The 26,819-nt window shown below is 41.4% G+C and overlaps 1 protein-coding gene across 3 annotated transcripts in view; it reads left to right on the top strand.

Annotated features, from left to right (window-relative positions):
* Positions 1 to 26,819, top strand: part of VPS41 (VPS41 subunit of HOPS complex) — a 354,940-nt gene that overhangs the window by 167,753 nt on the left and 160,368 nt on the right. For all 3 annotated transcript variants that reach the window (XM_069730259.1, XM_069730260.1, XM_069730261.1), the window contains exons 8-10: positions 14,016 to 14,135; positions 14,842 to 14,988; positions 18,455 to 18,521. In XM_069730259.1, coding sequence (XP_069586360.1) covers positions 14,016 to 14,135; positions 14,842 to 14,988; positions 18,455 to 18,521 — 334 coding nt within the window. The remainder of the gene's footprint in view (positions 1 to 14,015; positions 14,136 to 14,841; positions 14,989 to 18,454; positions 18,522 to 26,819) is intronic.

The raw sequence follows: 26,819 nt of genomic DNA, 5'->3' as shown, positions 1-26,819 counted from the left end.
GGAATGGGTCTTAGGCCCAGTACTCTCAGAGTCCAGGTCTCGGCACTTAGCTCCTTTTTTTATCAAGATCTAGCAGGCCATCGCTGGATCAAAAGATTTTTAACATCAGCAACTAGGATGAATCCTAGAAAACAGATAATAGTTCCCCCATGGGATCTGAATGTGGTGCTTCAAGGTCTTACAGGCCCGCCTTTTGAACCTTTTTCCTCCTGCTCTCTTCAAAATCTTGCATACAAAACTGTGTTTTTGGTAGCCATAACTTCGGCTAGAAGAGTGGGTGAACTACAAGCCTTATCTATAAGAGAGCCGTATCTTCTAGTGAGAGATGACTCAATAGTACTTCGTCTAGATCCTTCTTTTCTTCCAAAGGTAGTCTCTGATTTTCATCGTTCCCAAGAGATTGTTCTACCAACCTTTTGCCATAGTCCTGCAAATTCGGAAGAAAGAAGATTCAACACTCTGGACGTCCGACGTATTGTGCTGCAATACTTAGATCAGACCCGTGCTTTCAGAATCGATCATAACCTCTTTGTCCATCCCTCTGGGCAAAATAAGGGTAAAAAAGTAGCTAAAAGTACCATTGCTACATGGATCAAAAAGGCTATAACGGAAGCCTACCTTGCTCAAAACAAAATACCTCCAGTAGGGATCAAGGCCCATTCAACAAGATCTACGTCAGTCTCCTGGGCAGAAAGAGCAGGTGCATCCCCAGAGCAGATCTGCAGGGCAGCAACGTGGTCTTCACTTCATACTTTCTCTAAACATTACAGATTAGATGTATTGTCCAATAAGGACTTAGTCTTCGGCCGTAAAGTTCTGCAGGCCGTTGTCCCTCCCTAGTGCCAAATTAGTTGGTATTCCTCCATATGCCGTCGTGGAAGGTGACTAGAGAAAATAGAATTATTCTTACCGTTAATTCGGTTTCTAGGAACCTTCCACGACGGCACTAATTTCCCACCCGATATATATTCCTGGATTAGTTCTGGGATTCGGAAGGTAAACCGGTGCTATGGGTTCAGTTGTAAGTCACTGGCAGGTGGGAGGTGGGAGGTCCTTTTAAACCTCTCTGTGTTTCCTGTTCCCCATTAGGGCAAAGAGACAACCTCCATATGCCGTCGTGGAAGGTTCCTAGAAACCGAATTAACGGTAAGAATAATTCTATTTTTAAAATGTAGTGCCCAGAACAAAACACAGTATTCCAGATGGGGTCTGACCAAGGAGGAGTAGAAGGGAATAATTACTTCACGTGATCTACACTTTTTGCTTCTCTTAATACATCCTTGAACTGTGTTTGCCTTTTTTGCTCCTGCATCACACTGTTGACTCTAGTGCAGTTTGTGATATATTAGTATACCCAAGTTTTTTACACACGTGCTGTTGCTTAGTTCTATTCCCCCCATTCTGTAGATGTAATTTTCGTTTTTCTTGCCCAGATGTAGAATCTTGTATTTCTCCCTCTTGAATATCCTACTATTAGTCGAAAAAATATATAACAGCATTACTTGAATTAAAAATAGATTGAGATGAGGTCCCAACAGCCAAGACCACTTCTGGGGCCTATTAGCGACCACGTGGGCAATTGATGACCAACTATAAAGGGTTTCTCCAGCCTTCATTTTTAGCTATACCGTCAAGCATAGGATGCCTACTGCTCTAAACATTATTAAAGGAAACTGTCCTTGGACAAGGTTAGAAGCTGATTTAAGATCCTACTTATCTTGTCATCTTCCTTAAGCCACATTTACACACTTCACTATAAGTTGTATTTTATCTTACTTCATTTCATAGTTTTAACATATTTTCCTGTTTTTGTTTTTGTTTTTTTTAGATATGAGTTTTGTTTAGCACAGAAAATTTAAGACCTTTCGGTCGGTTCCTCTTGTCAAACATCCTAAGCCACTAACCATATGTTACATTTCAGGCAGTTCATCAACGCTAGGTATAAAGAAAGGATTTATCAAAGATTTAGTCGAGGTTTGAAGTGGTATGATTTACAGTGGCGATGAAAATATCCTATTATATGTAATGTAAAACCAATTTTACACGGCGCATATATATGGATGACAGATTGCTGAGAAAAAATACAACACAAACAGCACAATAGATTTAATGACTGCAAGTACAATACTTTATATAAAATTCTATAAAAAGACAGTGAACAAATTAAAGGTCATTTGGAGCATAGCCAATGATCGGTAAAAGGAAAGTTTTAATTAAAGGGATGGCATATGATAATGTCAGTAAATTGTTGACTAGCTTAATAAACTTATCTAAAGCAACAATAAAAAAAGGTTCTGGATGTAGTTTCTATGCTGAAAGGTATTGTGTGTGACTTTGGGACAGGTCATCAATATCTGATTGGTGGAAGTGCAACACTGAAACCCTTGCCGATCAGCTGTTCCCGATGCCGGCTGGCGGTGAAAGTGCACATCACAGATCAGTCATCTACACAGGGTCGGCAGCTGGGTACTGCATATCCACCATATCCATATTGCAGCACTCACTTATGCCCACCACTGGCCCCAGGAACAGCTGATTGGCGTGGTTGCCAAGTATTGGCATCCCTTCCTAAAGATACGCTATCAATGTAAAACCCCAGGCAACAAATTTAACGTTCGCTTACAATGTGCGATGATAAGCATTAAATGACTGCTGATTGGCACACAAGCCGACATGGCTACAAATGAACACACATCTATTCTATTTTGTTCAGATTGCATAAGATGCCATTGTTCTCGGCAGCACAGTTCCAGCTTACACAATATTATGTGCTGTCAAGAACGATGATTCTTTTTTGCAGCATAAAAGATCAGTTCAGCCTACAAATGAGCATTTTGCTAGTTTGTCGAATGAACAACACACACTTTTAGACTGCAACGTTATGGTGAATTAGTGTTCCTAGGAATGCTCGCAACTGATAATGGTGAAAATGGACAATAAGAATCACACTTATTTCATTTGTAAGTAGAGCAGCTATCGCAGTACAGAGGGTTTAAGAGAACAAAAAGATTCTTGTATGTGGCTGTCTCTGGTGTTGTCTGTATTGGGCAGCAATAACCACACATTTATTGTAGCTCAACCTTGGAGTGTGAAGACTGATATAATGAGGCAAGGTAGGGAGGATACCGGAAAACACAGTAATGTCTCAGCTTTCTGGAAGCCTATGGGAACAATGTCATACTGAGGTCATTCTGCATTAGGAATAAAACTCCACTGACCCCCACAAATAGCATAAAAGACTTTGACATGACCTCAAAGAAATAGTTTTGGCTTACATTGAAAACTCATGTCAGAATGAATTCTCTTTAAAATTTTAAACTTTATCTCCGTCCAACCAGCCTGATTGACAGTGCCTCAGTGTCCCTCCTCACTGCTGCTGCTAAAATCTCACAATGCCCCTTAGGCTAAGTGCACACGCTGCAGAATTGCCGCTGAAATTTCCGCTGCAATTCTGCAACTCCTGCCACCGGTATATCGCATGCGGAACTGGCATGTGTTTTCCAAGCGATCTGTAGCATCGTTTGGAAAACTGATTGACAGGTTGGTCACACTTGTCAAACATAGTGTTTGACAAGAGTGACCAACTTTTTACTATTGATGCTGCCTATGCAACATAGATAGTAAAAAGATAGAACGTTAAAAATAATAATAAAAAAAAAAAATCATGATATTCTCACCTTCCGGCGTCCCCGACAGCCTTTCCCGCTTCTAGCGATGCTCCGGTCCCAGTAATGCTTATTCTCATTTGCACATGGAAACACGAGAAGTAATGGAATGAAACTGAAAGGAAGAAGATACAGATTAGATATAAGAAAAAACTTTTTGAGAGTGTGGGTGATCAGTGAGTGGAACAGGCTGCCACGAGAGGTGGTGAGTTCTCTTTCAATAGAAGTCTTCAAACAGAGGCTGGACAGACATCTGTCTGAGATGGTTTAGTGAATCCTGTGCTGCATTGAGCAGGAGGTTGGACACGATGACCCTTGAGGTCCCTTCCAACTCTAACATTCTGTGATTCTATAAGGACCACAACTGATATGTAGGCCCCTTAATCTGTAAGGCGCTTTTGGCTGAATTCAGACATCTCAAAAAGAAAACTCAAAAAGAAGTTTAAAAGCCTCATATATGCCTATGATGCTGTCAAGTTTGGGTCAGGAGACCTGCTGCCAATCCGTTCTTCACAGACCGTGATAGATGGATATCTGAATTCGGCCATGGTGCCCGCTATCACTACATGGACAAGAATGGCATTTTTCAACACACATGTGCCGTAAAAGAGGACGTATTCAAAACTTCAACTCTGCCCATCTAAACCTGATTACTGGCTCTGAAGCATTCTCCTCTTCAAAGTTATCAATCAGATAAGGATTATCAATCAAAGTTATCAATCAGGAAGTAGGATTGCTGCCATCATCACAACACCCTGCAGAAGAAACGCCCAATGCACACTCTGAAGGTAATTCATTAAGTTATCACAAAGGAGCTGCTAAAACTTTTTTTCTTATGGACCCTGTTATATTTGCTTGCACATGATCAAAAATGACTCTCTACTCCCAATATAGAAATGGTGACAAGTTCCGTTTAAGAGCGAATGGGAGAATGGGCTTGATATTTTCAAAGTGGTTAATAGTAAAACTATTGTTATGGCCACTTCTTCTGTAACCTAGTTTTGATAAATGAGTCTTCAAGTGGGTCTTATACCCTATCAGTCTGATGCACCAGACTAGCTCATTAATGGGATCCAGTCGAGATGGCCACCATGTCCTGCATGAAAGCCTCCTACCACCCATTTACATTCTAGATAGAGGTATGGCCATGCTGCCATCGCTCATCGCTTTTGTTCTGGACATGAGTTGGGGACACGGCTTCTGGGACTTGAGCTTGGGACATGTCTTGTTGACTGACAGATCGGACAATAATCTGGTGTTTGGTGCTTTGCTTGAAGATAACCCAACATTTTGTGATGTAGTTCTGATGAGTACCACGTCTGATAAGAAGAGCTCCGATCCCAGTGCTAATAGCACTCAGCCCTAGGAGGTAGAAGACATCATAGCTTACAGTCTGTGGTGTGGGAAATCCAGCTCTGAGCAGAAAGTATCACGGAAACTTCTGAAAATACATTAGTCATTCTTTGCAGATTGTCAGACTGATCAAGGCTTTTTATTATTTCCAATCTGCCTCTTTAAGAGGGGCCAGTTTCTTGTTTCCCGATAATGATGGTAAAGTATTTTCTAGAACACTGGGACACAAAATGCCAGAGAAGAAATACACAGTGTTTTGTAAACTTAGAAATGTCAGTGTGTAAATGCTTTTGGAATTGCATGCCACTGACTGGGCTGATTTAGCTTGACCTGTTTAAACCTACAAGCAAAATACATTTTCTCTCTGTAATTATTATGAACAGTTGTGCGCGTTTGGGTTTGCCTGGCCCTCTAGCATTATTGGGTCAAAAAGATAGCAAAGAACATTTTATAATGTGGAAAGTCAGAGAAATAAACCATTGTCACTTAACCATGTCCCTGCTGCTGTATTGTACAAGGAAAACGTCAATGGTAGGAAGAACCATACAGTGATTTTCTGTAAAGCCGACAAATGTTGTCACTCATTACTTCATTTTTCATAGTTAAAAACTTATAGGTCCTGGTCAAAAGATTCTCATCATCTTATTTGTCAGACTTACCCCTTCCCATCTTTCGACGTACATTGGTTTTGGGTGTGTTATCCAGTTGTCATCTGCCTCTAACAGCAGCAATCAGAGTTGCTTAACTACTTAAAGAGAAACTGTCAATGAGATCAAACTCTCCAAAACCGCAAATATAAGCAGGTCTGTGAAACATACATCCTTTAAAACCATAATAACTTCAATCTGTTGCTGCATTCTTGTGTAATTAGCATTTTTTGTAATATGCAAATGAGGTGCCTAACATCACACAGACCTTGAGCTATCAGTGAAGGTAAATAGGCTAGCCCTGAGCACTTAATGCCTCATTTGCATATGAATTAAAATTAATTACTCAGAAATGCAGCAACAGATAGAAGATATAAAGGTGACTGATTTACATTTCAAAATCCTGCATGTCCATATGTATTTGGAGGGAGGGGAGGGAGATTAATAGATTCTGTTCTGCTTAATTGATGAAATTGCTTCCTATCACTCTTCCAGTGACCAGTCTTGACTTTTTGGGTAAGAAATTATATATAAACCAGACAGATTATGTTGGATTTCATGGGAGGCTGTTTTATGGGGTTAACCCATAAATATTTGTAGTGGGGAAAGATGCCTTGAAATGGTATTGTCCCAAACTTAAAGTTAGTCAAAAATTTGGAGATACTGGGAGTGTTTACACCAGTTCATGCCAGTGTTAAATGAGGTTTTGCTTTTCGACTGATGAGTAGGAGCAGATCCCTGAAATGCATAGCATTTTAAGACACTGTATGAATAAAATATCATCTTTTACCTTATCTTTGAACCGATGCTACATTCTGTTGGAGTGACAGCGCCTAGTATAGCATCAATTTTCTACTATATACAGTACAGAGCAAAAGTTTGGACACACCTTCTCATTTAAAGATTTTTCTGTATTTTCATGACTATGAAAATTGTTAATTCACACTGAAGGCATCAAAAGTATGAATTAACACATGTTGAATTATATACCTAACAAAAAGTGTGAAACAACTGAAATTATATCTTATATTCTAGGTTCTTCAAAGTAGCCACCTTTTGCTTTGATGACTGGTTTGCACACTCTTGGCATTCTCTTGATGAGCTTCAAGAGGTAGTCACCGGAAATGGTCTTCCAACAATCTTGAAGGAGTTCCCAGAGATGCTTAGCGCTTGTTGGCCCTTTTGCCTTCACTCTGCAGTCCAACCCACCCCAAACCATCTCGATTGGGTTCAGGTCTGGTGACTGTGGAGGCCAGGTCATCTGGCGTAGCACCCCATCACTCTCCTTCTTGGTCAAATAGCCCTTACACAGCCTGGAGGTGTGTTTGGGTCATTGTCATGTTGAAAAATAAATGATGGTCCAACTAAATGCAAACCGGATGGAATAGCTTGCCACTGCAAGATGCTGTGGTAGCCATGCTGGTTCAGTATGCCTTCAATTTTGAATAAATCCCCAATAGTGTCACCAGCAAAGCACCCCCACACCTCCTCCTCCATGCTTCATGGTGGGAACCAGGCATGTAGAAGTCCATCCGTTCACCTTTTCTGCGTCGCACAAAGACACGGTGGTTGGAACCAAAGATCTCAAATTTGGACTCATCAGACCAAAGCACAGATTTCCACTTGTCTAAAGTCCATTCCTTGTATTCTTTAGCCCAAACAAGTCTCTTCTGCTTGTTGCCTGTCCTTAGCAATGGTTTCCTAGCAGCTATTTTACCATGAAGGCCTGCTGCACAAAGTCTCCTCTTAACAGTTGTTGTTGAGATGTGTCTGCTGCTAGGACTCTGTGTGGCATTGACCTGGTCTCTAATCTGAGCTGCTGTTAACCTGCGATTTCTGAGGCTGGTGACTCGGATAAACTTATCCTTCGAAGCAGAGGTGACTCTTGGTCTTCCTTTCCTGGGGCAGTCCTGATTTGCTTTGTCCGGCAGCGGCCACCAAACAGTGACAGACCTGTGGGATTGCGCTTTGGACATTATATACATCCGGCCACTGTTTATAACACAGGATCGGTGGGAATTCTGGAAGTCAAATATGAGATAGAATACAGATGTGATGTGTACCCTACAAGACATCGCGGATTCTCGTTGTGCCGTTCTGCTTTTGTTTCCCTCCAGTGCCTCTTTCTTTCCTTAGACTTCTATAGGAATGCCATGCCATTTCATTCCTTACTGAAAACAGATTTGTAGACAGATTTTAGAAGTTTTTGAGAGTGAAGGTCATTACGGGAGAGAAAAAGAAACTAGGTGGGGAACGTAAGATTTATCTTCTTTAGTATCTTCTTTATCTTCAATTGTACTGTTGATTTATGTGCTGCCGATGTTGATTTCTGAAAGTGTGGTTATTATTTAAGCTTCACACAATTTGTTTTTTTTTTCAGTAAAAGTTGAAGGTTATTCTCATCTTAAAGGGATAAAATGCAAAGTGTTTGTAAAAAAAAAAAAAAAAAGAGCAACTTTGCAATTTACTCATTATTAAAAATTAATTCTGTTCTTAAGAATGGATGGATCGATTCTATAGCTTACAAGTGGTTGCCAAGATTACCAGCCACCACTGGAGTCTGCTCGGCTTTATTCACACATCAGTATTGTTCATCAGCATTTCTTTTAATTATAATTTTCCTCTGATTGTTCCACTGCTGGTTTTGGCATGCAAACAGTGATTCAAAATACTGACCAGACACTGACATTGTGAGAATGAGACTGAAGCGGTGGCCGGTTGGCAAGGAGTGTACCTTTAAATATGCTGCTTTGGAGTGGGCCAGCTTCAGTCCCTCTGCGCTCCTCCATTGCTGCTGTTGCCAGTAACATCAGCGAGTGCGTAGTTCGGACCACCAGCCCAGACCTTTAGGGTATGTTGACATGTAGTATTTTTGCTGCATTTTTTTTCTGTATGACACATGGTGTTGGCAGGAAAAACACTGTGTGCATTACACCCGGTTTGATTTGGTGTTTGAAGCCCTTTTTAATGTGGTTTTCTGCTCTTTTTAATTTAATTGATCATTGATCCTAATGGGTAAAAATCCTAAAATAATTGACATTTTGTATTTTGAGAAAAACAACCACAGGTCAAAAATTGCAAGGGGGAAAAAAGCGCAACATGTGCATGAGATTTTAGAAGAAACGATGTGTTTTTTTTTACACACAAAAAAGTGCGGAAAAAGTAAGGAACCAATACCATTAACCTTCAATGACCAAATCCTGAGACCAAACCTTTAGTATGTGAGTTTGTGTGGTGGTGACCTATTAGATCAATGGCTTCACCATTTGTGATATGCAATAGAGGGTCTCTGTAGCGTCAACATATATGCAGCACTGTACAAATCAGAGCATGTTGGACAATTCATAGAGGAGGAGTGCGGCTCACAATCTATGAGATCTAATGACACTTGCCCGGAGCCTCAGTGTACCGTGTGTTAATGTTGGAGGAGATCAGGGCGGAGATCACTCTGGTCAGCCGTTTCCTTGCTTTGCTTACCGATGCTCTTGCTGAAGCATCCAATAATGACTGCACATCGATAGGCATAGTCATAAACTAAACATTCATATAATTTAAGCAGCAAAAAGTGCTCTATAATCTATGCCGGAAAATGAGAGGCAAGTTAGTATCAAGAGATCCATATGCTCCATTAGTTGTACAAGCAAATGACATACAACACGAGATACTTGGTGACATATTGTACCTTCTTTATGGCCAGGACAAATAAACCTACTTACATAATTTTGTGGCTGCTAGCTAAAATCTTTTTTTCCCCAATGATGGTTTTGTGTTTTGTCTGCAGAAAGTTAGATTATCCATACAGGGTACATATCTACACATTTTGGAGAAATAGCCGTCCCACTGGTTCCATCACTGATCCATTCTGTACCGCAAGAGGAATTGAATATCACATACCAAGCCTATGGCATCTAACTGTGCCTATACAGGCCCTCAAAACATGGTTGGGCTATGAGCCATGTGGCCAGCTACATGTGTTCCACTGACTTTATGCCACCACTCTCAAAGGCTATCGTGGTGCAGGGCAGGACGGTAATGGAGGCGAGAATGATCACCTTTCCTTTTAGGCAACGAGTGCAGGTTTTGTCTTAAGATGCCTTATGAGGGAACATCACACTGGTCCTATTTCCGGGATTATGGTGTGGGATGGCATAGTGCTCAGTAGCCGGACACCTCTAATCTTCATTCTGGGTAGAACATCTAAATCACACTTCTAGAGACAATATAACCTGGGAGGGATATGCATTTATAATATACAAAGTACCCCTAAAAGGCAATGTCCCAGCAGATCTAGACCCCTCACTGACAGTCCATTAAAACGTAGCCTTTAACCTAAGTTAAGATCATTATTTTCATATACTAATTACAATGAGGTAATGGGTTAAAAAAGACAGTTGCTGGTATTAATTACTGAATTAATCTCTGAACAGCATATCAACTGCTTGAGCTGTTGAGATAGCACTTTGGGGTACCATCAGTTTATGATTAATAGGGCAAACTATGGGTGTATAAAACCTATCATACACACAACACGTGTCCCCCAGCATGTTTCACCAAGTTATATTGGCGTCATCAGGGGATGGGACATTAGCATGAAGATAGAATTTTATTTTAACCTGTTAGCCCCCCATTGTAATTAGTGTGAATATAATGATCTGAATAAATTAGACTAAAGGCTACATTTCAATGACCGGTTAGCGAGAGGTCTTTATATAGAGGGGAATTGCCCTTTTAGGAGTATTTTATATATTCATTCCAGGTACCCCAGCAGTTGTTAAATTGATTTGGTAGTAGAACCACAGGTACGGCCATTTCTCCAGTGTCCCAGGTGCAGTTTTTCAACATAGCACTGGACCAGATGTTCCTTGTGCTACTGTAAGTTGCCTGTAAGGCCTAAATGTGCTGCCATAGAATCGGCGTCTCTGGATTTTGATGATTTGCATGCCCAAGTGCATTCTGCATGGCAGAATATTTCTAAGATAGCCATTAGTAACTTAAACATGTTGTGCATTAATTTCTGCACGTCGCTCATGCTCGATACTGAATATACTGAGATGTTTTGAAGATGTTGTCTCCATTTTTTTCATCATTTGCATATCACTATCATGTCTATAGAACCTGTGATTACCAATGTTGACGAGTATACATGCCTTACATGGCCAAAGTGTTGACACCCTTGAAATTGTTCCAGAAAATGAAGCATTTCAACCACAAAATTATTACAGTTGAACATGCTTTGTCATACACATGTTTATTTCTTTTGTGTGTATTGGAATAACGCAAAAACAGAGAAAAAAGTCAAACTGAACATAGTTTCACACAAAAACCCCAAAATATGCCAGACAAAACTTTCCACCTTTCCAAAATTGTGGGTAAACAACCTGGTTTCAATCATGTGATGCTCATTTAAACTCAACTGTGGCAAGTAACTGGTTCTGCCAATATGAAAATTACACTTGAAACCAGTTAAAAAGGAAAAGAGTTGACTCGAACTTTGTATTATGTGTCTGTGAGGGCCACACTAAGCATGGAGAACAGAAAGCAGAAAAGAGAACGATCTGATGACTTGAGAAACAATATTGTTAAAAATATCAACAAGCTCAAGGTAACAAGAGATCTTGATGTTCCTTTGTCCATGGTTTGCAACATAATCAAGAAGTTTACAACCCATGTAGATAATTTCCCTGGACGTGAACGGCAGAGAAAAATTGATAAAAGATTGCAACGCCAGATAGTCCAGATGGTGGATAAGCATCCCCAATTAAGTTCCAAAAAAATGTAAGCTTTCCTGCAGGTTCCGGGTGCATCAGTGTCAGCGCAAACTATCCGTCGACATTTGAATGAAATGAAACACAATGGCAAGAGACCCAGGAAGACCCCATTGGTGACACAGAGACATTAAAAAGCTAGACTGCCATTTGCCAAAATGTACCGGAGTAAGCCAACATCCTTCTGGGAAATTGTCTTGTGGACAGATGAGACTAAGATGCAGCATTTTGGTAAAGCACATTATTCTACGGTTTACCAAAAACGGAATGAGGCCTACAAAGAAAAGAACATACTACCTACAGTCAAATATGGTGGAGGTTCAAAGATCTTTTAGGGTTGCTTTGCTGCCTCTGGGACTAGGTGTCATGACTGTGCAAAGCATCATGAAATCTGAAGATTACATAAGGATTTTGAGTTGCAATGTTGTGCAAGTGTCAGAAAGCTGTGTTTGCGTCCAAGGTCAAGGGTCTTCCAGTAGGACAATGACCCCAACCATACTTCAAGAAGCACCCAGAAATGGATGAAAGCAAAGCGCTACAGAGTTCTGAAGTGGCCAGCAATGGGTCTGGAATTAAATCCCATTGAACACCTGTGGAGAGATTTTAAAATTGCTAAAGATAGAAGGCACCTTTCAAATGTGAGAGACCTGGAGAAGTTTGCAAAAGAAGAGTAGTCCAAAATTCCAGTTGAGAGGTGTAAGAAGCTTGTTCATGGGGTAACAACGGTACTTACTTGGGAGCGATTTGAGGTATCACAGAAACCGTCTTTATTTAAAGTTTATTTCATTCCTCAAGCCACATCACAGGAAAACTTAAATACAGCCTTTGCCTGGCACAAAGTAAAACATAAAGTAACAAGTCCATAGAATAGTGCTGGTTAGCCGGCCTGGCTTAGAGTCCAGCTTCTCTGTCCTTTAGCAAAGGCAGTCAATCCAGGAGATCTGCAACCCCCACACAACCAGACGTGTGTGAGACAAACGGGTCTCATTTATACAAGTGGACCCCACCGAGGGGTGGAGATATGGTGGGCATAAGTCTCTCCCAACTCTTCAGTTGCTCCCAATGAACCTGTCATGGCTGATGAACCCCTTCTAGTGCTATATGTACTAAAGCATTACTCTAGTCCCATCCACTAAGTGTCTGACAGCCGCCTTACAATGGTTATAAGAAGCGATTGTTTGCAGTCATTTATTCCAAAAAGTGGGCAACAAAATAATTAACTTAAGGGTGCCAAGAATTTTGTCCGGCCCATTTTTGGGGGTTTTGCTTGAAATCCTGTCCAATTTGCCTTTTTTTTTACTGGAACAATTTCAAGGGTGCCAACCCTTTCGGCCATGACTGTACCTATGAAGAACCCTTGCCCTCTTGGTTAGGAGCTGATCTGCTGCACTTGGCAACGACCACTGAACATTGAACACCGCTGAGCTGTTAAGAGCTGTTCATTGTTTACGTCTGGCCGCCATTGGATTTAATAATGGCTGTTGGGCGAGGTTGCTGGGAGTCGGACCCCCATAAATGTAATACTGATCACCTGTGGGAAGGGTACATAACCAGTATTTAACTTCAGCAAATTGGTTTTTAGCTACTGAGCCGACGTCTGCCTCTTTTCTACCACATATCCCCTTTGTTGAACACCTTCTCCCTCGATTACCATCAGACATAATCCTGTGCTATCCTTGTCCCATTGGGGCAACAATTAGCTTTGGCTTTTCAATGCTTTTTTTTGCTGTATTTGCCACCTCAAAGGTTAATTTTCCATTTTTATTCCTTGGCAGTGCACAGCCTGTTTTTCCTTCTCCTAAGTTTACCCTCAGTCAATTTGTAATTCTAGAGTAGTAACACTTTAGCAATTTGCATTAAATGTCCTCTGTCCATGACCCCTGTGAAATGGAACAGATATTTTAAAACCTTAGTTCACAAGATCCGACCAAAAGTCATTTGCACAGTAATGATTTTGCTCAGGCACCCATGGGTGTAAGTACCGTCTACAGTACACCCACAAGATGAGCTCAGTAGGACAAAGAAACAAAATTACAAGATGTTACCCTTGCAGGTTTGCAATGTTATGTGCTGCATAGAAAATGGCCTAGTGCTGCTGCCTCAGGTTGGATTGGAGTCCAATTATTGTGCTCTGGCGCCATCTTGTGGTGCACTGCTGTACTGCATGTAATGCTGTCTCTACATTACATTAGCTGGGTTAATATTCATTTGATTAATATGGAAATTAACTTTATTGTGTTCTCACACGTGTGTTTGGTAAACGTTTGTAATTATTTACGCCCATGAGTCACTGGGAGAAAAAATCAGAATAAAGTAAAAACGGGGAAATATAGTTGGTTTTGTGGGATTTTGCAAAACTTGGCTAAGAGTAAAGAATGTGATGATAAAATATTATTACTGTCACTGGAGAAGAAAATGATTGACAGATAAGTAATCTTTTATTTTATAATTTTATTTATCTCCAAACTGACGACCCATTTATGGCAAACCTGATCACGGAGCCCGACAGAGTACAGTCACCCCTAGATTACAGTGCATAAGACGTGTACTGATACTTTACTCTCTTTTGTGTCTCTTATCCCCAGCTGATCTTATATGAGAGAACCTGGCTGAACCGATGGAAGACGACCATTTTACATGAAGGAGAAGGGACGATAACCAACATTAAATGGAGGGGAAATTTTATTGCCTGGGCCAATAATATGGTAAGAGGTGTTGTCTTCTGGCCTGGTGAATAATTGGAGTAAAATGGAGCCATTTATCTAGTGCCATCCCTCCCAATTATCCGCTGTATGTTGTTTTTTTTAGTTCATTGTGCCATTCAAGTTTTCTGTTTATTCTTTGTGGTTTTGCGTCACCATCTTTGTAACCAAGCTATTTCTTTTTTCTTTGATGAATATATGTGGAGGCTTGTGTTTTTTTCCTATGACGAGCTGTACTTTTTAGTTGTCCTTTCTGAAATATAGTTGTGGCCAATACTTTTGGCCCAAATGTCGATGTTTCTCACAGTCTCCGTAGTTGATTTTTCTATGGTCACTGACGTACAATTATATCAGTTAGATATAGAATAAGTTGTGTATTCTACATCACTGTTGGGCTCGTCTCCGTGCCATGGGCTTCTGGTACCAGGAAGCTTCTGCCAGTTTCTAGCTGACCCCTCACCATGCCACATATGGGTGGGCATGCTGGCAGTTAGATTGTGTTCTAATGGGAAGGTGTAACATGATTTATTGCTCTTTTATCATTTATGTTTGTATATGTCAAAGGTGTGAAATTTGTTCTGTCAGCAAAAGGGTTAAAAGTAAGAAATTCTGCAGTCACATAAAATGTGGCAAGCCGTCTTGTTTTCCCTGTTTTGTTTTTTTCTTTATTATTTTTTAACATGTTGAACTCATCATTTTTTCTTGATAGGGAGTCAAAATACTAGACATAATCACAAGACAGCGGATTACGAATGTGCCCAGAGATGACACTAGCCTACGTCCCGACATGTACCCCTGCAGCCTCTTCTGGAAGGATAACCTCACCCTTGTAATTGGATGGGGGAAGTCTGTCAAGGTAGGTATTGTATCTCCTATCCTTGTGTATCGAGTTTCCTTCTGCCTCAGAACTTGAAGTCCTCTACTTAAATATAGCTTTAAAGAGAACCAATGGGAGAGACCCTGATTCCAGTGATGTGTCACTTACTGGGCTGCTTGCTGTAGTGTTGATAAAATCACTGTTTTATCAGCTGCAGTTCTCTGCATGCTGAGCTCTGTATAACCCCGCCCACATCAGGGGTTGGCTTCTTTCTGTGTACACTGCATAGGCAGAAAGCTGCAGAGCTCTTGAGTAAAGAGGACTATTTTCTGCAGGTTTACTGGTCCTATAATGAAAATCTGCTAATGATGAAATAGTGATTTTATCAAAATTATAGTAGGAAGTGCAGTAAGTGGCACGTGACTGCAATCAGGGTTTCTGCCTCTACTTTATCACTCTCTCAGATCATGTGTCAAAAACCTGCTGACAGATTTCTTGAGAAGGATAAAATGCTGACTGCCTGCAGTTGCCGGTACAGGGAGGGCACTGCATTCTTCACTTTGCCTACATTAGTTTCCCATGTGCAGTATTTTACCATCGAGAGGGTTGTATGACATCTATAGTCACGTGCCCCTCCTTCACCATCCGTCTTATGGATTGGGGAGTCATCTGGAATGGACAAGAGGCAGGCCAGCTAAAGGAGACCTGACACCGCTATAAATATGTATTGTTAGGTAGCAGTCCTCCGTAGCGCCTTGCTGTACAGTAACCTCTGGCGGCTGCTGTAACGCACACTGTTCATACGACTGAGCTCCAGCTACTTGGCTCCCTCTAGTGGTTGCTGCAGATACAATCAGTGGCAGCAGCATTTAAATGGCCCAGTTGTTGGCACGTGTGTGGCCCCTCCGCTGCCATTATTGCCGATACACTCCATAGCACACTCTGCCATGTGATCTCTGCCATTTCAGTGCTAGACAATCATCATTTTCATGATTTTTCACATCATTTCATGACCTTACCATATATTGCTTTATACACTATGGCATTCCAGTATATGGAACAAGCGATCATATGATCACAGGATCAAGTTCCCTTAGAGGACTCAAAACGTAATGTGAAAAAACTATCTTCATTTTTTAATATTTTTTTATCTAAAACTATAAATCACCCCTTCTTTCCAATGTAAAAATAAGGAAATGAAAAAAAAAAACTAAACATATTTGATATCGCCTCATCCGTAAAAATCTGATCTGTCAAAAATAAAATTCTTGAATCTATACGGTAAACACCATAAAGCAAAAAACAAATGTAGATGCCAGAATTTATATCTTTTAGCTCCTTCACCTGCCCCTAAAAATGCAGTGAAAAGTGATCAGAATATGACTGCACCAGCCAAAAAGCAAGGAAGAGTTAAAAGCAGTATGGATCTCCGCAATTGGCAACATAAAGCAATTTATTTATTTTTTTTATTTACAATTTCTGAAAAATGACTATCCGGATTTGGCATGGTAGTAATTGAACTAACCTTGAAAATGATGTTGCCATTTATTGTGCACTGGATGCCATAGAGACCAAGATAAAAAAAAAAAAAAAAAAACAAGGTCTGGGGATTTTTTTAACCATTTCATCTCACTTAGCATTTATTGTCATTTTCCAGTGTATTGTATAGGAAAGTGATCTGTAATGTTTACGTCTCATTCATCTGATGGTTTCCTTGTCCTGTTCATTGTGGATTATTGAAGGGATCAGTTACATCTGTCGTCCATACTGTAAGTAGCCGTGATGCCAGGGTGAGATCTAAGGCTGGCCATACTGAGCTGATCGCTGTCTGTCCTGACATATAAGGGGATAAGCTGCTGCCGGGTAACTCTGGCTCTGCCTCATCTCCCCCCAGAACAAAGGGACCAGGCAGTGGAAATCCATATTCACCAGAAAGTCACAGTCAATGGTTGACCTAAAAATCTTAACCCCTTCACCATCTTGCCATTTTCCATTTATGCGTTTTTATTTTTTGCTCCCCTTTTTCCCAGAGCCATAACCTTATTAATTTTCCACCAATATACCCATGTGATGACTTCTTTTTGCGGGACGAGTTGTACTTTTGAACAACACCTTCGATTTTATTATGTCTTGTACTAGAAAACAGGAAAACAATATCCAACTACGGTAGCATTGCAAAAAAACTGCAATTCCACAGTTGTTTTTTTCATTATTTTTTTTATTTACCGTGCTAAACTGACCTTCCATTATGATTCTCCAGGCCAATGTGAGTGCGCACACAGCAAACATGTATACGTTCTTACTTATTTAAGTGGTGGAAAAAAATTCCAAAATTTGTAAGGAAGCAAAAAAAGTCACCATTTTCTGAGACCTGTAGCGTCTTCATTTTTCAGGATCTGGGGCCAGGTGGGGGCTTATTTTTTGTTGACGTTTTTATTGATACCATTTTGGTGCAGATACGATCTTTTGCTCACCCGTTAAAGTAAATCTGGCGATTCGCATTTTTTTTTTTCTCGTTACGCTGTCTACCGATCATATTACTTTAGTTTGTGTTTTGATCGGACATTTATGAATGCAGTGATACCAAATATGTGTTTTTTATTGTTTTATTTGGAATGGGGCAAAAGAGGGGGTAACTTCAACTTTTGTGTTTTTTTTTTTAATTTATGTATTTTTTTTTAACTTTATTTTTTTTTTTACTTGCTTCAATAGTCCCTTTAGAAGACTTGAAGCTGCAATCTTCCAATCTCCTATGCTACACATAACAGTGCTTCAGCCCTGCTACGTGTAGCAGAACTCATCATCTCCTATTCATATTCTTCTGCAGACCCCCAGCTGTCATGACAACCCATCAGGCGTGTCTTGTGTCTTTTTCCCGCTCGTGATAAATGCCGCTGTCAGAGATTGGCAGTGGCATTTAACTTGTCAACAGTCCTGGGTGGATCTTGGATCCACCTGCGGCTGTTAAAGCCACAACAGCTAATCAGATCAGCTGTCTTGTGCAGGGAAAGCTGCGGGACTCAGCGCAGGAGCCTGCATCAAAGGCAGGGATACAACCTTGGACGTACATCCAAAGTTGTTAAAGGGTTAAGGTGCTGTCTAATTTAAAGAGAATCCATCATTTTAACTTTTACTTCATAAAACAATAATGCACTTGAAAATAAGCAACTTTGTAATATATCTTATCTTTCTTTCTCCTCCTGGACTGATCTTGCACTCGCAGTTCAGTGATGAAACGTCTCTTCAATGATTATAGATTTTCCGTATACTGAGATAGGGTGTGACTGGTGGAGGCGTTGGAGGCAGACACAGATATTCGGCCACGGCTTCTCCTGGAATGACAGTTACACCTTAAGGGCAGACAGCGGAATTTTATTATTCTGGAATTTAGTTGAAGAACTTCATAACTTGGTGAAGTCGACCAGTCGCCATTGGATTTTTGTGGTCACAAACTGTTCCTGGGATGTAGAAACTGACAAATACGTTTTTGTCTTTTTTGTTGCAGATCTGTTCTGTGAAGGAGCGACATGCCAGTGAAGTCAGGGATTTGCCCAACCGTTATGTTGAGATAGGTAAGGTATGGTGTTATATATCTAGGTATTGATTGATCTTCAGCATCAAAGGAGCACAATGTCACAAAACCTGGAGGGATGCAATGAGCCAGCCAGCTTCAGAGCAGCATGTACAAGCTCTATGAGGGGCGATCCAAAAGTAATGATAATCGGTTATTTCTATTGCACACAGAAATTAAAAGAAAATGTTTTATTCTCTCTTAGGTACCCACTAGTCCAGGAAAAAAAGATCACTTAAATAGACCACGATTCCCGGGAGCTACATTCATTTGAATATGAACTGCCGAGGAGTGAACATCAAAATGGAAAAAAACGAGCTCAGAGCTGTCATCAAATACCTCTGCTTGAAAAAAATGACTACCAAAGACATACACAGCGACTTCGTGGAAACATTGGGGGACTCTTCTCCTCCATATTCCACAGTTGCATGCTGGGCCAAGGAATTTAAGCTGGGAAGAACATCGACGGAAGATGAACATCGTGAAGGACGCCCATCCACGTCCCTCAATGAAGAAAACGTGAAAAAAGTTGAAGTTGTATTGGCAGATTGAAGAGTGACTATCAGGCATGTAGCTGAGGTCACAGGGATCTCGTATGGCAGTATTCAAAGAATCCTTGCAAAAGAATTGCACATGAGAAAGGTCTCCGCGCGTTAGATGCCAAAAATGTTAACCGACGAGCAAAAGAAGAAACAAGTTGACATTTCAATAGCAAATCTCGAAAAGTTCCAAGCAGACAAGGAAAATTTTTTGTCACGTTTTTTGACCATGGACGAGACCTGGATCCACCACTTTGATCCCGAAACTAAACAACAATCGATGACGTGGAAACGAGCCGACGAACCAACGCCGAAGAAATTCAAAGTGTCAAGCTCAGCAGGGAAGGTTATGGCGTCCGTTTTTTGGGACGCTGAAGGAATTATTATGGTGGACTATCTGGAGAAGGGAGCCACTATTACGGGCTCCTACTACTCAGAACAAATAAGAAGATTGCGGGAGTCTATCAAGGAGAAAAGGCGCGGCAAACTGCGGGCTGGAGTGCTGTTTCACCAAATTAACGCGCCGGCTCACAAAGCTGCAGTTGCCATGGCTACCATTCAAGAAGCGGGCTTTGAAATGGTGGAACACCCCCCCTATTCACCAGATCTAGCCTCCAGTGACTTCTTTCTCTTTCCTCGGCTAAAGGAACACCTCCGGGGCAAGAAATTTGACGACAATAGCGACGTGATAACCGCTGTTGGGGATTTTTTTGAGGGTCAAGATCAAGAATTTTTTTCGAAGGGAATTCTAAGTTTAGAAAAGAGATGGACTAAATGTATAGACTTGTTAGGAGACTATGTAGAAAAATAAAAAACATTTTTGACTATATTCATTGTGTTTAGTATTGATTATCATTACTTTTGGATCGCCCCTCGTATAACTAAGAGTTTGTAAGTGCTGCTCCTTGCGTAGTTCAGCCACCGCTGATAGAGAATGGAGAGGATTTTGAACAATTGGTAAATGGTAAAGCTTCTTTTTTTTCACAAGTACTTTTACATTTTAACCATTTAATACAGTGAGAGTAACCCTTTGTGGTAAATGAGCTTTTACTACAGCTGGTATTTAATTCAATTTCTCTGTTCCATTTTAAATATGTAATCTCGATGTATAGCCTGCCAAGACCTAGTCCTGCTCACACAGCTGAGATTTTGCTACAGTGTATGGTCCTACACAATCCTATTGGAGCTGAATACAGTCTCTCTTTGAATCTTCATCACAGTCTCTGCGGCATGCAGTCTTGTTTCTTCCCCAGCAAAATGGAGGAGAACATTGCGCAAATAAAGACCCACCATTGGTTTTTCTAGACTGAAATCTTATAAGACGCCTATGTGCAGATTGAGGTCAGCTTTTTCAGTCACTGACAAAACATACAGATACTAGGAAATTGCATGAATATTCATTACATATTTAAGGAAGCCCTCCCATGATTTTGTCCCCCTAAACCTGTGTATGTGTAAGTCCTGTAGTGTGAGTGTATGAATATACTCATCTACCCCTATTCTCTCGGGTATCCCACGCTGCTCCTCTCCTCTTCTCAGTGACATCACCTCACTTCAGACTGGCGGCTCACATCTATGTTTTAGAGTCGGAAGTCTCTCTTACTATGTAAGCCTATAGAGCCTTGTCCTGATGCTCCATAGACCTGCACTGTAAAAGCCACTTCTGGGTCACAGCGCAGTACGACCTGGAGAGTCTGAAGAAAGGTGGCGTCACAGAGAAGAGGAGAAGAACAAGGCTGGATACCGGACGAGACCGTGGAGAATGATTATATTCATACACTTGTAGGAGGTGTGATATTGATCCTTTAATATGTTTTATTTAATGTGATACTGCTGCATTATTTGGTGCATTATCACTACAGTATTGTTTGGTACTGCTACACTAGTAATGTGTATTACCATTAATGTTCTGATTGTTAATATGTTTTGCACATTTACTGCATGTTAGGGTAAGTTAGCCCTCCGGACCGGGTGCCAGTTGAAGGTATAGTGCTAAGAGGAGTAGTACCTCAAGTTGGCCACTAGATGGGGGGCATGTTTATGTTCATAGCTCATAGATAGTGAAGTTAGTGCAAGCAAATAGTTAACTGTAGGAGGGGCACGGTGGGATAAGTAAGTGAGGTCTTCCCGGTTTTAGTTAGTTGGGGCCAGGCCCCCGTGTAGTGCACAGGGCTGTCTATCACAGGGTGACACCGTGCCACGTAACGTTGCAAGAAGAGTGGGCCCAGCATCTAGCATCCAGGGGGCCAGAACACAGAAGAAAGTACAGCAGCACCAGAGCTAGCCCATGCAGTGTGACTGGGGCTGTAGCATTGAGGAAGAAGGCTAAGCAGAGCGGGAGCAAGTAATCCAACATGTGACAGTTTTTTGCGTGGGCCGCTATTCTTAGGACCGGTGCGAAACGGCAGAGAACACCCCCATGAGAAGCAGAAATTCTGGACATCGAGGAACTAATGGACCGGAATATACGGTCCGTCCTTGGGACAGGCATAGCGGCAGAGAGAAGAGGCAAGGGAAAGCGTTGCCAATTGCTGTGATTGATTGTGCCCTCAATGATTTTGTGCTGAGTAAAAGAGTTGAAGTTAAAGTGAAGCCGGACGGTGAATCTTTATTTGTGGAACCGTCTGCAGAGGAAATAACCCAGTACCGGGAGAACCCAGATGGCGCAAAGATACAGCACCGAGGTACTCAGAAGGGATGGGGCCAGCAGGTGACACAGGTATTACTGCTGGCCATGAGTACAGCACTGGTCCCAGCTTCCCACACACTCACACTACAGGACTTACACCTATACACAGGTTCAGGGACTGCAGGTTAATGGAACTAAACATGAAAAATAGGTAAAAAGAATAAAAGCATTTTCATCCATTCCTCCATTACTTTTCCTTCTTTTGTCTAATCTCCTTCTGTCTCATGTTGGAATCACAAGTAAGAAATATATAAATAGTTTTCCAATATTTGTCATAGGGATTTCTGCCTTTTCCTTTTTCCTCATGTTCATAAGCAGAACCCAACCCGCCACCGCTCTGTCTGCAATACAAATCACCCAACCCCTTATTTTTACCAACCTCCAATTTAGAAATGTAAGATATCAGAGGAATATGGGTCCCTGTATGATACAGAAGTGTGCAGAAAATCCCTCACAGCTGGGCTCCTTCATCGGCTGGGTTCAGAGAGAACCTGCTGACTAACACCTTAGGTGCTGTGGTCCCTACTGACTGTGGCATCTGAGGGGTTTGAGATTGTGTTTCCATAGAAGCTCTGAAATGGTTGTATGCCCATTGTGCCAGGGACATACACTGACCGGGAAGAACCATAGCACTTAAAAATTTTTTTTTACTTTGTTTTAAAAAAAGATTTCACATATATATATAAACCAGGGATTCAAGCTTCAGGAGGCTAATTTGCATATTCCAGGTGCCTTCTGGGAGAAGCGAAGTCTCCCTAAGCTAGAAGATCGTTGGGTACAGCCGGGACCAGCTGCTTCGAAAGCATCACCAAACCAGGGATTCAAGCTTCAGGAGGCTAATTTGCATATTCCAGGTGCCTTCTGGGAGAAGCGAAGTCTCCCTAAGCTAGAAGATCGTTGGGTACAGCCGGGACCAGCTGCTTCGAAAGCATCACCAAACCAGGGATTCAAGCTTCAGGAGGCTAATTTGCATATTCCAGGTGCCTTCTGGGAGAAGCGAAGTCTCCCTAAGCTAGAAGATCGTTGGGTACAGCCGGGACCAGCTGCTTCGAAAGCATCACCAAACCGCGCGCCGTAATTTTGCCTGTAGGACATTATTGCAAGAGAGCTTGGCTGAGTAGATTACACAAGAAGGAAAACACACAGCAAGTCAGCAGGATCTAGGAGCAACATGGCAGATGTGACAACCTACATGGTGAGCTGCAGCATGTGCTACATGTTCACAGATCGACCAGAAGAAGAATCCAATTTCACCTGTCAGAAGTGTAGACTAGTGGCCCTTTTAGAAGAAAAGGTGCGGGGTCTGGAAGAAAGAATAGCAACTTTGAAACTCATCAAAGAGAATGAAGACTTTCTAGACAGAACAGAAGCATCTCTACTGGTCACAGAAGGTGCAAAAAGTGTCAGAGAACCTCCAAAAGCAGATGAGTGGAAGCATGTGACCAAAAGAAGCAAGAAGACCATGGAGAAATCACCAACCACACAACTGAAGAACCGATATCAAATCTTTGTAGAGGATGAAGATGGCACACCTAAGAATGAAGCAATACCAGCAAGCAAAAAAGAAAAGGGCACACAGCAACAAGTGACAGCAAAAAGTACAGCCAAGAAGCAACGAAGAGTGGTGGTGGTGGGAGACTCACTACTGAGAGGCACCGAAGCAGCCATCTGCAGACCGGACATAACTGCAAGAGAAGTATGCTGCCTTCCAGGTGCGATGATCAAGGATGTGACCGATAGGATACCAAAGCTCTTCAGCTCCAAGGACGTCCACCCATTTCTTCTGATACATGTTGGCACCAATGACACGGCAAGGAAGGACCTACCGACAATCTGCAAGGACTTTGAAGAGTTGGGGAAGAAAGTAAAGGAACTGGATGCACAGGTAGTTTTTTCTTCTATCCTTCCAGTAGACGGGCATGGCACCGGGAGATGGAACAGGATCCTTGATGCAAACAACTGGCTAAGACGATGGTGCAGACAACAAGGATTTGGATTCCTGGACCACGGTGTGAATTACTGGTATGATGGACTCCTCGCCAGAGACGGACTACACCTCAACAAACCTGGGAAACACACATTCGCCAGAAGACTCGCTACACTCATCAGGAGGGCGTTAAACTAGAAGAAGAGGGGACGGGAAGAAAAACATTAGACTCGAACAAAGACGACCCAGGAAAACATACTCAGAAGGGAGGTAAGAACATTTCTAAAACAATCCACAGTGAGGAGATTGGAACAAAACAAAATCCTCTAAACTGCATGCTCGCAAACGCCAGAAGCCTGACAAACAAGATGGAAGAACTAGAAGCAGAAATATCTACAGGTAACTTTGACATAGTGGGAATAACCGAGACATGGTTAGATGAAAGCTATGACTGGGCAGTTAACTTACAGGGTTACAGTCTGTTTAGAAAGGATCGTAAAAATCGGAGAGGAGGAGGGGTTTGTCTCTATGTAAAGTCTTGTCTAAAGTCCACTTTAAGGGAGGATATTAGCGAAGGGAATGAGGATGTCGAGTCCATATGGGTCGAAATTCATGGAGGGAAAAATGGTAACAAAATTCTCATTGGGGTCTGTTACAAACCCCCAAATATAACAGAAACCATGGAAAGTCTACTTCTAAAGCAGATAGATGAAGCTGCAACCCATAATGAGGTCCTGGTTATGGGGGACTTTAACTACCCGGATATTAACTGGGAAACAGAAACCTGTGAAACCCATAAAGGCAACAGGTTTCTGCTAATAACCAAGAAAAATTATCTTTCACAATTGGTGCAGAATCCAACCAGAGGAGCAGCACTTTTAGACCTAATACTATCTAATAGACCTGACAGAATAACAAATCTGCAGGTGGTTGGGCATTTAGGAAATAGCGACCACAATATTGTGCAGTTTCACCTGTCTTTCACTAGGGGGACTTGTCAGGGAGTCACAAAAACATTGAACTTTAGGAAGGCAAAGTTTGAACAGCTTAGAGATGCCCTTAATCTGGTAGACTGGGACAATATCCTCAGAAATGAGAATACAGATAATAAATGGGAAATGTTTAAGAACATCCTAAATAGGCAGTGTAAGCGGTTTATACCTTGTGGGAATAAAAGGACTAGAAATAGGAAAAACCCAATGTGGCTAAACAAAGAAGTAAGACAGGCAATTAACAGTAAAAAGAAAGCATTTGCACTACTAAAGCAGGATGGCACCATTGAAGCTCTAAAAAACTATAGGGAGAAAAATACTTTATCTAAAAAACTAATTAAAGCTGCCAAAAAGGAAACAGAGAAGCACATTGCTAAGGAGAGTAAAACTAATCCCAAACTGTTCTTCAACTATATCAATAGTAAAAGAATAAAAACTGAAAATGTAGGCCCCTTAAAAAATAGTGAGGAAAGAATGGTTGTAGATGACGAGGAAAAAGCTAACATATTAAACACCTTCTTCTCCACGGTATTCACGGTGGAAAATGAAATGCTAGGTGAAATCCCAAGAAACAATGAAAACCCTATATTAAGGGTCACCAATCTAACCCAAGAAGAGGTGCGAAACCGGCTAAATAAGATTAAAATAGATAAATCTCCGGGTCCGGATGGCATACACCCACGAGTACTAAGAGAACTAAGTAATGTAATAGATAAACCATTATTTCTTATTTTTAGTGACTCTATAGCGACAGGGTCTGTTCCGCAGGACTGGCGCATAGCAAATGTGGTGCCAATATTCAAAAAGGGCTCTAAAAGTGAACCTGGAAATTATAGGCCAGTAAGTCTAACCTCTATTGTTGGTAAAATATTTGAAGGGTTTCTGAGGGATGTTATTCTGGATTATCTCAATGAGAATAACTGTTTAACTCCATATCAGCATGGGTTTATGAGAAATCGCTCCTGTCAAACCAATCTAATCAGTTTTTATGAAGAGGTAAGCTATAGGCTGGACCACGGTGAGTCATTGGACGTGGTATATCTCGATTTTTCCAAAGCGTTTGATACCGTGCCGCACAAGAGGTTGGTACACAAAATGAGAATGCTTGGTCTGGGGGAAAATGTGTGTAAATGGGTTAGTAACTGGCTTAGTGATAGAAAGCAGAGGGTGGTTATAAATGGTATAGTCTCTAACTGGGTCGCTGTGACCAGTGGGGTACCGCAGGGGTCAGTATTGGGACCTGTTCTCTTCAACATATTCATTAATGATCTGGTAGAGGGTTTACACAGTAAAATATCGATATTTGCAGATGATACAAAACTATGTAAAGCAGTTAATACAAGAGAAGATAGTATTCTGCTACAGATGGATCTGGATAAGTTGGAAACTTGGGCTGAAAGGTGGCAGATGAGGTTTAACAATGATAAATGTAAGGTTATACACATGGGAAGAGGGAATCAATATCACCATTACACACTGAACGGGAAACCACTGGGTAAATCTGACAGGGAGAAGGACTTGGGGATCCTAGTTAATGATAAACTTACCTGGAGCAGCCAGTGCCAGGCAGCAGCTGCCAAGGCAAACAGGATCATGGGGTGCATTAAAAGAGGTCTGGATACACATGATGAGAGCATTATACTGCCTCTGTACAAATCCCTAGTTAGACCGCACATGGAGTACTGTGTCCAGTTTTGGGCACCGGTGCTCAGGAAGGATATAATGGAACTAGAGAGAGTACAAAGGAGGGCAACAAAATTAATAAAGGGGATGGGAGAACTACAATACCCAGATAGATTAGCGAAATTAGGATTATTTAGTCTAGAAAAAAGACGACTGAGGGGCGATCTAATAACCATGTATAAGTATATAAGGGGACAATACAAATATCTCGCTGAGGATCTGTTTATACCAAGGAAGGTGACGGGCACAAGGGGGCATTCTTTGCGTCTGGAGGAGAGAAGGTTTTTCCACCAACATAGAAGAGGATTCTTTACTGTTAGGGCAGTGAGAATCTGGAATTGCTTGCCTGAGGAGGTGGTGATGGCGAACTCAGTCGAGGGGTTCAAGAGAGGCCTGGATGTCTTCCTGGAGCAGAACAATATTGTATCATACAATTATTAGGTTCTGTAGAAGGACGTAGATCTGGGTA

Source organism: Ranitomeya imitator, chromosome 6 (genome assembly GCF_032444005.1).
Source record: "Ranitomeya imitator isolate aRanImi1 chromosome 6, aRanImi1.pri, whole genome shotgun sequence".
Lineage (NCBI taxonomy): Eukaryota > Metazoa > Chordata > Amphibia > Anura > Dendrobatidae > Ranitomeya > Ranitomeya imitator.
This window is presented reverse-complemented; position numbering and strand designations above follow the sequence as displayed.